Source organism: Microcaecilia unicolor, chromosome 2, assembly GCF_901765095.1.
Source record: "Microcaecilia unicolor chromosome 2, aMicUni1.1, whole genome shotgun sequence".
Lineage (NCBI taxonomy): Eukaryota > Metazoa > Chordata > Amphibia > Gymnophiona > Siphonopidae > Microcaecilia > Microcaecilia unicolor.
The window spans coordinates 281,343,077-281,359,719 of NC_044032.1; the positions used below are offsets into that span (position 1 = coordinate 281,343,077).

Below are 16,643 nucleotides of genomic sequence, written 5' to 3' on the forward strand. Positions count from 1 at the left end.
TGAATGTTGAGCACCCGATTATTATAACATGATCTCTGTTTTGGTGGCCATTTACTAGGTGAAAACATCTCTGCAGGTATAAAACGCGTTCTAGGGAATCCCTATAAGCAGCCCCACACTAATTACGATTTAGAAGTAATTACTATAGTAACCGATGAAAGGTTATTCCGTTCTGACTGTTCCTCTGTGTACATCCAAGCCGACATGTTTCTGCAACTGATAAAGAAAAATACTATCAACAAGCATGCATGCATGCGGTCGGCCGGATAATTTATTTTGGTGTCTCCAATATGGCGGGAGGGGGCAGCTTCAACTTTTTGACGTCATGCCGGCCCTTTGGCCCATGCTGTGTCAGCGTGGCTTTGCTGAATCAGACCGAGCAAAGCATGTGTGGTAGCGCTGATGAATTACTGAAGAGGCGGTTCTAGGAGGACGTTTTAGAGAACCCTGGGAAGGTAGGTATTTATCGAGAGGATTCCCGCAAACCCCGTTCTTGTGCAGCTCTCTGGGGATATTTTACTAAAGGTTAGTTCGAGTTTTCTGCAGCGGGGCCCATAACAATAAAATGGACCCTCCTCCTGCAGATACCTCGAGGTAATTTAGACCCTCTATTTCCAACTTGATGTGACTGTCTTTGAAATCGCCCGCGTTAGATCACCCCAGCTTTCCTTTTTTCGGCGTTCACGCCCGCCTTTCTCTGACGCAACTTCCTGTTTCCGGCAAGGCGGGATTCCAGAACAGAGAAGTTGTGTGTTAAGAGGGGACCTGTTAGGGGCGGGACACAGCAGCGTTTGAGGGTGTGCTTCTGTTTAGTGTTCTCTCAGGCTGGCAAAGTCTGATTGCAGCTTTGGTACAGGTAAGGAAAGTGGTAGTGCAACGTTTCACATGGGATGAGAAGGTGATGCTGATGTGCTGCTGCCCTAGACAGATGCCTTGTTCACTTAGTGGCAGAGTGAACTTTGCCTTATCTTTGGTGTCCCTCTGTACAATAATCTGTTTCTATCTCAATGTTTTTTTTCTTTCTCCACCTTTCCAACCCATGGTTCTGTTTGCAGGCATGCGTTACTTCATTTTTTCCACAGTTCGTCACCTTTACTAAGGTCACCAGATGATTCCTAGTCGTTATGAACAGGGTGAGCCTTCTTTTTACAGCTGACGTATGCTCTCACAGTCCTCCCCCCCCCCCCCCCAGAGCATGGCTAGCTGTCTCGTCCTGAGGGAATTTTCCTTCCTTGCCAGGCGTGCAGTAGACAGCAGTTAAATATGAGAATCTTAAACTGGGTGTAGCACCAAACAATGCAGAGAGACCACCCTGACTGACTCAGGCCAAGGTCTGTGTTGGAGAAAGTAGTGCCATTTGCTCTTAAAAGCAAAATAATAGGCCAGGCACATTACAAGGTAAACTGAGTGCTGAATGACTACAAGAGCAGAATGGATTAAAAATGGGGCTGTTGAAAGGGCGAACCCTTGCCACAATGTCTAGGGGGTGCTGTGCTAGCTTTTCCAGTCAGATGTGAACATGTGATCTCTAAACAGGATTGTCAACTTTTGGAAAGAGGAATGAAAATAACACCTGCTGCTATCCTACCCCCCTCCCAAACGTAAACTGCAACAATGGCAGCAGCACAGACTTCAGTTCTCATTGGCTATGTACAAGAGGTTGCTCTTCTTCAGTCCCCCAAACACACAAGCTTCATTATACATGATCCATCTTCTAGGCTCCCCTATATACAGTATATGTATGTGTGTATATACAAATATATATTTATATTATGGGGTATACAGAACAGGCTGATCCAATTCTAGTTTTGTCATGCTGGACTAATGAATTTCTAGTGCTGATGCAGAAATGAATGTAAGAACTATAATCTAGAACTCCATGTTTATGATAGGGCAAAACCATCCGAGCTGGGGCGAGTTGCTAATTCTACATCCTTGCACAATACAGTCCCTTCAGTGGTCCTTGAGTCCTCTATTCCAATGTTCATTCAAAACCCCTGCATCAGAGAATTATAATTCTGATATACTTATCTCCAGAGTCTTGCATGTTTCCTCAAGGAATGTATCTCTGGAGAGTTTCTGGATGAAGGCTAGCTGTTCAGGTTTTCTGTCCTTTAGGGGAGATTGTAGAGTAGCTCTAAGAATTATGTCAGAGAATATTTATGCCTAGGAGGTGTCCTTGGTGCTGGACAGGGAATGGTCACCCTTAAGTCTGGAAGTCAGCATCCTGGGATGAATATTCAGGGAAAATTCTCTTCCTTCTTCTCCTTTAAGATATTTCTCCCTCTCTCCAGCCTAATCAGTTCTTTAAGCAAATGTATAGATTCTAAAAGTATAAATAATGGTTGGCTATATCAGGGCATACTGGTAAACAGTGAAAAATCAGAAGTTGTCCTTTTTTGTCCAGTCAGGTGCAGAGCCAGTTGCTGAGAGAGATGGTGTTTGACAGAGAAGCCTTTTTACCAACTAAGGCCATTGTTTGAAACATAGTTTCTTCTTCAGGGTCACCAAAGCTAAGGATAAACGCCTTAATTTCCTGTGATATCAGCATTTCAGGAACAAAGAAAGGCCTCTTTTTATTTGAATACAGGTTCAGTCTCACTGACTCACTTATTTTTTATGATCAATGTAGCTATGGATGTTTTAACAGGCTTTCAGTTTTCAGGTCTGATAGGTTTGGTTGTCTGCTCAGATAGATAATATCTGAAACAAGTTAATATGATGAGACTTGAGAAATTAAAGTGTTTGGATTGGTGAGGTATAGAAGAGGTTTATGAGTATAATAAAATAATGTAAAACCAAAATGTTTCTGACCTCTCTGGAGAGCTAGTAATACTCATATTGAGTTTGTTTTGCCAGATTGGCCCTCTGCTTCAGTTTTCAGTATGATAATGTGCAGAAGACAATAAAGATCATTAGAAAATGCATTCCTTATGCCACTCACTTAGGGGCTGATGCTCAAAGCAAACCGGGCTTGCAGTGTTTCCTTTAGACTAGTTTTAGTCAATCTCAATGAAACGTTATTGTGTGGCCAGTGCATAGAGGCTTTCGGCCACTGCTTTACCTTGTAAGCAGTGTTTGAAAGTCCTATGCTAATGAGCTCATTAGTGATTCCCTCTAATGCTAATGAGCTCATTAACAATTCTGTGCAATGCACAGAAAACTGGCACATGGAAGACCCCTTCCCTAGCGGCTAAAAACGAATGAGCCATTGTTGGGGGTCAGTGCCTGAACGCTGATTTGTCTCAGACACTGACAGAAAAGTCGGAAGCGTGTTAGTTTTTTGCCTGAGCCCGAACCTCCCTGGTGGTCCAATGGACCCCCTCCCAACCTCCCCTCATGTAAAAAAAAAAAAAATCCCTGGTAGTCCAGTGGACTCCCTCCTGCCCCTAAGTACATCTGTGGTCTGGTGGACCTCCCGACCCGGCAGGTCCCAGGATAGCCGGACCTCCTTTTGGTCTAGTGAGATTCCCCTCCACTCCCCAGACCCTTCCCCAGACCTTTCCACATACCTTAACATAGAAGGCAGGAGTACCGCCTGCTTCCAAAATGGCACCCAGCCCCTGCCTGTTGCATCCTGGACATCCTGGGCTTAGGCCTCTCCCAATGCATCCCAGGATGCACTGGGCAGGGACTGGGTGCCACCACTTTGGAAGCGAGCGGACCTGAGGCAGGAGGGAGTAGGCTGTCCTCCTACCTTCTACTTTAAAGTAAGTGGAAGGGTCTGGGTATGATGAAGGGGAATCCCGCTAGACCACCAGGGCTTTTAGTGGCCACTAGGGGACCCAACTGTGGGCCTGCTGGGTTGGGTTGGTGGGAGTAGGGGGGGTCCTCTAGACCACTGAGGCAGGAGGGAGTAGGTTTATTTCACAGTTTAAATACAACCCAAGTGAACCAGTCAGCCAATCAGGAACTCAGAACAGTGTCATTCATTCGATCTCTATGTTCAGCCCAAATGGTGTCAACAGTATTCAACATATATATCCAATATTTCTTTTAAATCAGTTTCTGCTGATTAAGGGGCCAAAGCACAGAAATCTGGCACTGTAAGAACAGTTTAATACCAAAGAGGATGCAATTTAGGTGACCTGCTAAGTGTAAACGATGTTTGGTCACCTATTAAATCGATTACAGAAGAAAGTAGCCACAAAAAATGTGGCCATTGTTCGGTATGCCACATAATGCATGAGGGGAGCGAATTTATTCAGCCCAGAACATGGTGCATATGTACCTTAAAATGAAAGACTACTTGTGAATCTACTGATGTAATATATGTCATTCAATGCCCCCTGTGGATTACTATGTATTGGGCAAACCACGAGAAGTTTGAAGGTGAGGCTAATGGAACATCGATCATGCCTGAAATTGATGAAGCACCAATGGTAACACACAATATAACGAAATAGCATAAATTTGAAGAGCTTTCATGCATGGTATTAGAACAAATTAAACCATCACGAAGAAGGGGGGATCTGGGAAGAATCCTCCGTCAGAAAGAACAAAGATGGATTTTCTTTCTTAACACTGGAACCTGAAGGGCTGAATGTCAGAGTTGAATGATCGGCATTTTTTTGAAGTCGTACCATATGACATCTATGAGTTCTGCACTCCCGATGGGAACAGACTTGATACAGCTGTAAGAAGTGACGCAACGTAGACTAACCAAGGGGAGAAGTTTCGCCCCTTTAAAATGGCGCTAATAATGAAGGATGTTTTACCTACCTGCAGTATAGTTTGGGAAGTAGACGGAGTGGATTGGATCATTATTGTGGACGCAATTTCATGTGGAAAACGATTTGGAAATAACCCCTGACGCAGCACTAGCGAAACGAGGGCTCCCTGTCGGGTTAAGGAGTGGAAAGTACCGTCATAAGAGGAACACTAGAGTGACATTTAAAAGCTAAGTGGTGTCTGGCGATACCTTCTCAATTCATGTCCAGTCTACAGAAAGATTGAAAAATCAGTACCACTAATAGTTAAGTACAGAATATTGACGTATTATATGGTGGACACACAGAAGTAGGCAAATATTAGGTACACGGTGATTAGAGATTTAGAATTAAACATTAAGTAGTGGAGTTTTTTTGAAGCTACATGATGGCACGCCGAACTCATGCCTTATAGCCTGCAAAGTTGGGCTGGCTGGGTGGCGACTTGCTTTTTTCTCCACTTTAAAATACACACAATCTAGTCGAGGATTGAGAGGGTGTTTCACATCAAAGTTACACAGCTTGTGTGAGTCTGTGTGTGGAATTTCATTTATTAAACTGTTCTTACAGTGCCAGAGTTCTGTGCTTTGGCCCCTTAATCAGCAGAAACTGATTTAAAAGAAATATTGGATATATATGTTGAATACTGTTGACACCATTTGGGCTGAACATAGAGATCGAATGAATGACACTGTTCTGAGTTCCTGATTGGCTGACTGGTTCACTTGGGGGTTGTATTTAAACTGTGGAATAAACCTGTGCCCATATTGGCCACTTTAATTGAAGAACAGAAGAGATGCAACTGGTGTAGTGAGTAGAGTGCTTCTTCTGATTGAGTGTGGCATGAGGAATGCATGTTCTAATGATCTTTATTATCTTCTTGACCTAGTAATGCTAACATGCACACATGCATGTTACTTTTATTCATTTGTTGTATAATCTGGATTAATAATGCTTAAGAAAGCTGATGAGGCTCAAGTATCTGTTATTATTATTATTGTTATTATTCTCTCTTTATTAAAGTTTAAGCAAATACAGCTACTACATTCAGGCATATTAGCTGCTCTGCTACTTCTGTCTGCTGGACCCTAGATATTCAGAAAGCTTTTGACAGAGTTCCTCATGAGAAAATTAACAAATCATGGGATAGGAAGCTATGTTCTTTTATGGATTGAGAACTGGTTAAAAGATAGAAAACAGAGGGTAGGGTTAAATGGCCAATTCTCTCATTGGAGGAAGATCAATAGTGAAGTGCCATAGGAATCTGTATTGGTACAAGTGCTTTTTAACATATTTATAAATATCTGGAAGTGGGAGCAGTCACTGAGGGTGACTACATTTGCAATTAACAAAACTATTCAAAATTATTAAATCACATGTGGACTATGAGAAATTGCAGGAGCATCTTGGGAGGCTGGAAAACTGGGCATCCAAATGGCAGATGAGTTTTTTCATTCTTTTTAGTAACCTTTATTAAAACACCAGAGATTTAAAAAAAAAAAAAAAAGAAAACCAATCAAAAACCACACAACCTATCTATATTGTAGTTCCTGTATTGCTCAAAACACTGATACTCCTGGTCCGAGTCGCAGTTACTACCTGTTTTACCTCCATGTGTAAGCACTGGGTTGGCATATGGGTGAGTAAAAGAAGAGATGTAAGAGGAAATGCAGGTGTTCATAAAGGCCCTGATGCTCAAGTCTTACTGTGCTTGCAATGTTTGATTTAGACTGGTTGTAGCTGGTCTATTGCATATGTTATTCAGCTTCCAGTGTATAAAGTGGTTCTGCGTTGTTTTTACTGTTTGGGGTAGCAGCTACTAATAATCCTATGCAAATATATTACAATGAGTATTCCATGCGATGCACAGAAGGAGCACCTACCTTTAACATTCAAAATGTTCCTGCAGGTTTGGAGCTGTCGTTGCATGAGGGCTTCTTGCATTTTTTAATAGTATCTGCACATGTGTGTGAAATGTACCATGTGCGTGTCCCGCATGTAACAATAGTGTTAAAAAGTTATTGTGGAAAAAAAAAGAAAAAGGGAAACTCCGTGTGATATCATTAGACACACGCCTGTGATGTGGTTGTTGCCTTTTTTCCCTAGGCATGCATAGAAGATCGATGCTTTCTGCAAAACTGTTCTGCGCATGTGCTAAGCACTTTCCCTACCGTGCCACTTGCAGAATTTCCGTGCATCTAATTTGCATGTGATTTCCTTGAGCATCACTTTCTGTTTCAAAATCAGTCATTTTAACTGTGAATATAGATGCACTCGGTATTTAACGGCAACCTTTGAGCATCTATTTCATAGGTCTATCTTGAAAGACACACAAGGGAGTTAGGAGGCTCACTAGGAATGATATGTATTTAGATTATATTGTGATGGTAGAACTTGCAGCTAGGTTTGTCTGGCAGGTTGCAAGTTCTGTAGTGAATTAGAAGTCCTAATAGAGATATACCGTATTGTTTCTAGTAAATGCATGGGCTATTGTTAGAAACAATGTGTTTTCTGTAATCTAGGGTGGGCCATTAATGGAAGCAACATTTCTGTCCTCCACCCTGCCCCACGTCGTACCCAGCATTGCTCTCCTCTACTCCTCCCCCTCGCTGCCTGGATCTCTCTTCTGACCTCTTCTCAGGGTTATGGTGCTGGGCTGACCACGACCAACGATGGCCAGCGTCACCACAGCGGAGACAGTAACGGAAACCACAGACCCTGAGGCAGGTGATCGAAACGCTGGCCATCGTTGGTCGTGGTCAGAACCGAAGGTGGCAGAAAGACCTAAAAAGAACTAAGTTGTGAACGCGAAGATAACGAGCAACGATACAAGCTAAGTCTATTCATAAGATTCACTAAGATTGCATGCTTGATACATACAAACAAAAAAATATATAAAACTACTAAGCTAGAGGATTTTGGCCAATGATGAAGCAGTCCAGCCCTCGAAGCCAAAATTGAGCTGGGGGCTTCTCGAGGCCTTTTCCGCTTTCAACATCAGCAAAGTTTAAGCTAAGATTGTTTCAACTTGACATCTATATACTTCCATAAATAGATTTTCCTAATACTTATGTACTGCCATTGCATTGCATGGCCACCGCTACTGTAGTTCACATATGTCTCTGTTTACTTTTGTTAAACCAATAAAAAATCTTTGGTGGGGAGGGGGAAGAAAAGCTACAACTATGTAATGTGTGTGTGTGTGAGACACATTTTATTCAGGATACTAAAAAGGAATTTTAGAATTATCCAGAAATATCAGAGATTTTGGAAATTAAAGCTATAAAAAAATTTTGTCAACCACAACTTTTTTTTTTTTTTTTGCTCATTAGCTCTGAGTGGAAACATTTAAGCTTAGGGCTCACCGCTCTATCAGTGTTTGCCTGTTTGAGCAGTGCCTTGGAGCAAAGAGAGTTGGGAGCATCTATGCAATGTAAAAGAGCTGTCAAGTTTGGGAGTTATATAGTTGCCCCGAGAATATGTAGTTTTATTTTAAACACTTTGTAACACTTAAGGAGTAATGGATTCCGGTTCAGAGAGGTTTTTTTTTTTGGGGGGGGGGGGGGATAGACCTGTGTAATAATGTATATATATCACTGATTCATCGAATAATGTATGGTCTACCTGTTTGTTTATTGACTTCTTAATTTTAATTATAAGATTTGACAATAATAGGTTGGGAGCTGAGGGGGAGGGGGAAGGGATTAATGTTTAAAACTTTGATGGACCATATTCATGTGTCTTTGCTGTATATGCTTTGATGTTTGACACTTTGCATACCAAGATTGTCATATGTATTTTATGAACTTGGTCATCAATAAAAAAGTTAAACCATAAAATTCAGCAGTGCCCACTGGTTTAGGGTCACTATATTTTGAGTTGAGCAAGCAAACTTGAAGACTGACCCAACTGGCCAACATACCATAACAATTTTGAGTGAAGGGCTGCATCATGAGAATAACACTGAGTCTGAGAAAAAAAGGGCTAATTGCCAAGATAATCTGGGTATTGAGGTGGCTGTGAGAAGGAGCTGTATTCAATGATTGCAAGTAAAGCTGCTGTAGGAATTTTTAGGGGAAGGAAACACAAGAGATATGCCTTCACAAATTTGTTATTTATTTATTTTTTTCAACATTTATAATATGCTCTATCTCGCTAATTCTAGGCGGCGTACAACCTGACATATATAATAATTAAAATAACATTAAGACGACAATAACTTAAAACAAAATAAAACAAACAATTTTCAGTCATGTTATCAGTGAATATTACAAACCGTGTTTTCCCAGTCAGCAGTTAAAATTGCAATTCAAACCTTGATATCTTACAAAGAGTATCATCTTCTATGGTAAATGAATGTCAGTGTGGATGATAACTAATGACATGGCACACCATCATCTGTGTGAAAACTTGCTATATTTATTGTGTAGACAGTTGCTTTTTCCAGCAGGTCAGAAAGTTTTGTTACTTTGATAACCAGGAGCCCCCTCATTCACCAACACCAGCTTCCCCTAAGCTGTTTGAGTCAACTTTCCCCAATCATTCTTCCTTCTCTTATGGGTATTTTGGGTAGTGATGGGGTGCTAATAAAAATGATCAGCACCCTGGCAAAATTTAGGCCTGTAATCAATTAATACATAATTATGAAACACAAAGAGCATCTGAGAAAAATACTGTAGCTATCAGAATATACACTGACAGTGGGGTTTTCTAAGTCGCTTGCGCAGCTGCCTATGGGCTGTGTCGGCAGTGCTGCATGGAAGCCGCTAGTGTGGCTTAGTAAACAGACCCCTGAGTGTTTTAAAGTCAATTATGATTAATTGAGGGTTGCATATTTAGCAGCAGAATAACTTTTTTCTATTTCATATTCTCATGCAATATTTTACAGTTACTCAAAGATGACAGAAGAACTTGGGAAACGATTTGAATTTCCAAACTCTTTGATTCAATCACAGGTAACTTTTCTTCTTCTTCTTTTTTGTATTTTTTTTTTTTTTACTAGTCTTGCTAGACTTGAGATAAATTTACTTAAACATGACTGTGCTGAAACATAAGCCTTTTTATAGTGTTCAAGTACCCTAATGTAGTAAAAGTTGATATTATGTTTGTTTTCAGATCTTAACTCTTGCTAAATGATATTTTGTTCACATGCAATCCTGTATTAGGCCATCCTTATTTATTTAGATTTTGCTCTCACCTTTTTCAGTAGTAGCTCAAGGTGAGTTACATTCAGGTACGGTGGATATTTCTCTGTCCCAGGAGGGCTCACAATCTAAGTTTATACCTGAGGCAATGGAGGGTTAAGTGAGGTTAAGTGACTTGCCCAAGATCACAAGGAGCAGCAGTGGGATTTGAACCGGCCACTTCTGGATTGCAAGACTGGACTGGTGCTCTAACCACTTGGCTACTCCTCCACTTCTTGAATCTCCCTGACAGTTTGTTCAAATCAGAGAGGAAAGAAAATCTTTGTAGGCCCTTAGGTGTGGTATTGTTCTGCTTCAGACTGAAGATGGTATTTTGGCAAACAATGCTTTACTCGGAATTCAGTTTTCTGGGTGATGACTCTGTGGTAGCAAATTATTACTTTCAAAAGTCCAATCTATGACTCTATTAAATTTTTTTTTTTTGTAAGGTCTGCTTTTGAATGACTTGTGGGTTCCCTGACTGTTGTGACTGCCCCCCTCCTCCTTGTTGTCTAAGGTCCAGCCATGTATAGAATGAATGATTTGTCCCTTTGTAATTGTATGTTGTGCTATTAGTGGAATTAGTCTCTTTTGTGTATCTCGTGGTTATTTCCTATTGGGTCTGGGCAAATTAGTAGTTCTCCGAGGGCAAACGCCTTCATATTTTCACAGCTGTGTGACATCATCTGACGGAGCCCAGTGCGGATACTGACTAGTGGTATTAATAGAGAACTTTCTAGCAGCACCTTCTTTCTTTGACAGTGCCATTACAAGATGGCAGAGACTCAGTCATTGTGTGCAGCACTGAAGTGTTTGTATGCTCTCTAGGCTTCTGCGATTGTGAGGCTGCAGAGGCCCCTGTCTGTTCATTTTCTTGATTCTCTATGCTTTTCTCTACAGGCTGTGAGCCACCTTATTGCTTTAGTGCTAAAAGAAAATATTACTTCAGAGAAAATCAGTCAGTCATCTAACCAGGTGTGTATTACTGGATTTATTATATCTTTCACAGCACAAAACTCCATTTATAACTTTCTGTATTGGTCTGCTTACAAGGCCAGTGTGCTAAAATGTGGTAACTTTGGCTGTTAATATACATTAATTGTCTTGCATTAACAGCGCCTGTTAATGAAGGCAAACCAGTGGCAATATACATTTCTCATGTTAATGCTGCTTTTAAGAGCAAACCAGAGGGAATCAGCAACACAAACTAAATGTAAAACAAAAACGGTGTAGTAGGCTGCAGATGGAACAACCATCAGGGTTGGGATGTTGCTAAAACACGGGCAAACTTCCTGTTTGAGTTGCACAATAGCAGTGTTACAAAATCCAATAAAGGTATGGATCCCAAACTCCCCCAGAGTGACCTGGTTCTGTGGAGCAGATGCACAACCAAGTCATTCTGGGGGAGATTGAGGTCAGTAACTTTATTGGATTTTGTAATACTGCTATTGTAGAACTCGCAGGAAGTTTGCCTTTGCTTTAACAACATTCCAACCCCTGATGCAGGCATTTGCCAAAATAATTGCCACGTTGAGTCCAATACAAGCTGCATCCTCATTCGTGACTCCACCTGGTTGTTCCATCTGCAGCCTACCCTACTACACTGTTAATGCTGCTTTTAAGACAGAAAACAAGTGATTATACCTTTCTGAGGTGTAGTTAAATTTCTTCCATTAATGGGCTTAATGTTAAACATGCATTATTTTACTGTGTAATAATAAGTAATGAGCTGTTTTGCATAACTGTACAACTTATTACCTAGTTTGCATGTATTTTGCAGTGCTTTTAGCAAAAGCCAAAGCACATTAAGCATTTCTTTTCTATGTGAATGAGTGACATACACTAGATGACCCTTAATATGAAGGGACTAAACACTCCAATCAAATGACTGCTGTTTAAAGAAGCAGCGCGCCTTAAAGCAGATGTTTGCTTTATTCTGGAAACTCACCTTCTACAGCTGCATGAAAGTTTACTAATGCAGTGCAGTTTCCCACTAATGTATTTAGCTTCTAAAACATAGCATGATAAAAAAAAAAAAAAAGAAATTGGAGTGAGATTTTTGTTTCTCGTACTTTCTCGTGCCAGTTGTAGAAGGTGATTAAAGATGTGAAAGGACGTTGCATTCTATTAGTCTTGACGGTTCGCCAGTGTACCTTTTTATTTTTTTGAATGTGTATGCTCCAAATACTAAGCAAGGAGAGTTTTATGATAACCTTACAATGTTGTTAATGAAACATAAGGACATTTGATAATGGGAGGAGATTTTAACTTGGCCCCTAACCCTGTGCCAGATAACTTTGCAAAAGAAGTTCAGTATGCTCAATGGGATAGGCAGAAATTGGAATTTTTTTTCTTCTGCATTGAGATTTGTTAGATCTTTGGAGGCTATCCCACACTCAAAACAGGGACTACACCTTTTTTTCCCCACACTCACTTCACTTATTCCCATATTGACCTCTGGCTAGGTGATATATTGTTGTCCAACACAAGATATAGCTATTACTATACATAATTATACCTGGTCAGATCATGTACTAATTACTATGGTATTGACATTTCCCTCTTTGCAGACCAGAGCCAGACATTGGCTTGCTTGTTCTTTGCGGCAAGAAAATTGCTTATTGCAGCACACTGGAAACAAAAGCACATACCAACACTGGACAATGTGTTGAAATTTGTTTTTAATTGTCTTAAGTCCAAACTGATGCCAATTAAAAATGGACATATAGAAAATGTTTTCAAGTCCTGGGACATTTATTTACACTGGAGAGTACAATCAGCAACAAAGTAACTGGTTCATCTATAGGACAGTCGTTCATAATTTTTCTTTTTTCAGATAGGAGACTCTCTTAATTTGAATCTTGAACTTTGTGTATGTCCTCATTATGGCTAAATTATAGGAATAATTGTGAACTGTATTATTAGTTTGTGTGGGGTTCTGGGGGTTTTACTTTGTTTGTTTATGTATTTTATCTGTTGATTTGTATATTGGCTTTTTCTATAAATAAAGATTTCGAAACAACAAGGCCAATTTAGGAGCCTAACTTGTTGCAGTAAGAAATAAGCACAGCTCGTCCTTAGAGCTGAATTCCTTATATTTTCATTTCAGACACCTGCGTTGAACGTACTGTGGGAGAAATGCTGTAGTGACCATGTGGTTGTGAGGACCTCCTGCTGTGAGGCCCTGGTAGCACTTGTTGCCCAGGATCATGCAGACTTCAGTTATGTGCTTAATGGACTTCTCAACCTGATTCCATCTGCCAGGTATCTTCTAAATCTTTAAAAAATATATTATACTTCAGTTCTCAGAGAAATACTGACTTACAGCTACATATACCCCTGAACTACCAACAACCCCTCAACCTATACATCAATTACTATGATCCCATCGTTGACCCCTTCTTGTCCTTCCATCCCTTATCTTCCTGTCCCTAAATCTTCTTTCTTTGCACTCACAGCCGGCCAGCAGTTGTGTCTTCAGGTAGCTGGTCCTCCTCTATCCTTATCCTTTTCCCACCCTACTCCACCTCTCTGCCCTGATTACTCCACCCCGGAACCTAAGGAGCATATTAGCCGTCTTCCTAATCTCTTCTCAATGAGTCCTTCGCCTTTGTCATTTGCTGCTCTTTTTCTTCCCTATCAAATCTCCCCCTCTGATTATTAACTTTTCTATCTCCCCCAATATTCCAATCTGTTTCTCCAGTCATGCATTGTGGGACTTTTAGATTATAAGTGGTTTTAACAGCATTATGTCTTCTTGGCTTAATCTTATTGAACAGCCAACAGGAGCATTGTATTGAAGGCTCGAAGCCCTTGACTTTGTGTCTGCCGACCTTCTTAACATTTATTGCTTTGTACAAATTTTGTATATTCTGAAGGCCATGATACTAATTTCTTTTCTTTCTTTTTATTTCTCTCACTCTTTCTCTTTTCCTTGGAAGAATTTTGGTGTAATTTATATCTAATGAAATGAAAATATTTGCTTTGTTTAAAGGAATATACAAGGATTAGTGAAAAGTATCGGGAAGCTTTTGCAGATGCAAGTCCTTCGAACTGAGAAACACGCAGCTGGTTTGTCCTTGAGCTCATATGCAGTCAGGTGAGTTCTGCTTTTGTATTGTTAAAAGGGATATCTTCCAGACTTAAGACAGCAAGTTCTAATCACTTAAAATAAAAATCCCCATATTGCTCATTAAAACCTATTTTCTTTGAAAACTGGCGTTCAAGACACATTTTTAGAAAATCAAATATTTTTTATTTCCTACTTGTATTTCTCAAAAATTGCTTTTGAATTTTGAAACAAATTTCAGTAAAAGGTAAAAACCCAGAGCAATAGTATATTAGAATGGAAATAGATACTGGCTCTAACCACAAAGATTAGGGCAATAGTGTCAAACACATTTCATTGTTGGGCAACATTGTATAAAAAGGGATTTAAATGTACCATTTGGGGGAAAGGAGCACATTTTATATATGTTTGCATATTAAATTTTATAAATGTTTATGTTTTGCATTAAAGTAGTACTTTTCTGATGTTTTTATAGTGTTCAGTTAAATTATTTGTTTTGATCTGAGGCGAAAGGAATCTTAGTGATTGGTGCTGTGAAAGCAAAGGGTTCTAGGAGTTTGGGGCTTGGAGAGAGAAAAGATTTCAGAGACGGGAAAGGGGACCTCAGATGAAAAAATTGGGGAAGAGCTGTCAGGTAGGAGTTGTAGAAAGGAGGGCAGGATAGGAGAAATTGGGGAGCAAAGGAAAGAGGAGGAGGAGGAGGAAAAAGAGGGAATCCTGGATGAAGGAAAGGAATTTAAAACTTATTTACCCACCTTTTTATAGCCAAAAGCCTTCAGCAGCGTTGCTTACCTGTTAACAGGTGTTTTCCTATAGACAGTAGGATTGATAAGGCACATAAGTAGAATGTCATCTAATGGCAGAAGGATGGCACTGTTCTCTCAGAGTTCAGAAGTGAGTGAAAGATTCTGAGCATGCAGTGCTCTTCCTACATGCAGCAATCTCCAAATTTATATGTAAGCAACTCCTTGGGGGGGGGGAGGGGTGTGTGCCAAATCAATTCTGCTTTCTATGGAAAATATCAGTTACATGTGATCAACTTTGCTTTTTCTGTCTACAAGCAGCAATTGAGTCAGCACACCAGTGGATGACTCGTAACTTAGGGCTTCATAGCTTTATATTGTCTTAGCATTTAGAGCAGCCTGCATAGTTGAATGTGAGAGTTGTTAGCTCATAGGGACAATTGGCTGGGACCACTTGACCAAAAGTACTGTCGTTTGCTGGGATATGATCCAAATAATAATGTGCACTAAAAGTATGAAGGGAGGACTGTATAGCTGCTTTGTGGATGGTATCTAGTTAGGTAGAATTTAAGAGAACCACTTTCTCTACAATAGCTCTGATTTTATTTTTTTTAGATGTTACATTTCTACATTTTACAATAAGTCTTCAGAAACAATAACGTTATAACAAAAGAGTCAAAAAGACAAAACTGAATGGGAAAAAAAGAAGCAGATAATTACACATAGTACATTATCTGATGATTTCTTCTAGTGCACAATTAGGGGAGGATCTGATTAAAAAATCAAAGGAAAATTTTCTTGAATCACAGAAGGCACAATACATAAATTCTGTGAAGCTAGTCTTCTAAGATGGCGAAGGAGAGCTAGATATACAACAGCAATGGGGGCAAAGATTAGACATCTGCTAGCTTTACATTAAGTTATTATGGTTCAAAAAATACATATCTGATACTTGGTTAACATTTATAGGGTAAGAATAATGAGAAGAATCTCTCTATCTGAAATATCCTCTATCTCAACATAAGGAACTGCTCTCTCCTCTTTTGTGTAAGCATGGCTACATCTGGGAATGTCTGTACACAACAACCCATAAACAGAGTCCTTAACCCTAAAGATCATCCTCAGCAGTCCTGTCTGGGTCCAGAGCATATGTTTAACAGTTCTTATTGGTTCCAAACTAGCCACAGTTATTTTGCTGGCTGCCCTGTGTCCTCTGTTTCCTTTCTTTTTCCCTGAGGTAAATAAAAGGCTCTCGCCAGTGGAGGCATATATTCATGAGGGACCTTAAGTACATTTTTTAAAAACATTTTTAGAGGAACTTGGGAAATTTAATAAACACAGGGGTCATTCATCCAGTGGTGGCAAGCTTTTGCTGACTACCACTGGCGTTACTCCTGGATATTCAGTGCCGGGCCATGTCAGAGCTTCAGCATTTAGGGGGTCTTTAACAAAGTGTTGGTAAGCCCAACACAGGTTACCGAATTCTAAATTGGGACTACTGCTGGCCCAACATGGCCATATGCAGTAACTCTGCCCTGAGTGTGTGCTATTTCTGGTGGAAAAAGAAAAACCCTGGAAATGGCTGGCATGACGGTAACCAGGCAGTAATCGGGCATTGCTACACGCTGCCCGGTTACCTTGGGAGCCCTTATTGCCACTTCAATGGGTAGCGGTAAGGGCTTCCCACTGCATGGCCACACGGTAAGGGTTCTCTTACTGCATTGCCATGTTTGTCTGGGGGTTGTTTACACGCTGCAGTAAAAAGGGCCCTGGCACGTGGGAAAAATGGCCCCTACTGCTAGCACAGGGCCCTTTTTCCCGCAGTTTGGCAAAAGAACCCCTTAATATCCAGGTTATATGGCACCAGCTAACACATGGCCAGATATTCAGAATTTAACCAGCCATGTGTTGCCACATAAAGATAGAAATGTGTTTTATA

General features: G+C 40.4%; 1 protein-coding gene across 1 annotated transcript in view; it reads left to right on the plus strand.

Moving 5' to 3' along the window:
* The first annotated feature begins 800 nt into the window (after positions 1 to 800).
* FOCAD (focadhesin) overlaps positions 801 to 16,643 on the plus strand; it is a 438,419-nt gene continuing 422,576 nt past the window's right edge. The window contains 5 exon segments of the mRNA XM_030194211.1: positions 801 to 856; positions 9,598 to 9,664; positions 10,793 to 10,867; positions 13,002 to 13,156; positions 13,887 to 13,991. Coding sequence (XP_030050071.1) covers positions 9,608 to 9,664; positions 10,793 to 10,867; positions 13,002 to 13,156; positions 13,887 to 13,991 — 392 coding nt within the window. The 5' untranslated portion in view covers positions 801 to 856; positions 9,598 to 9,607.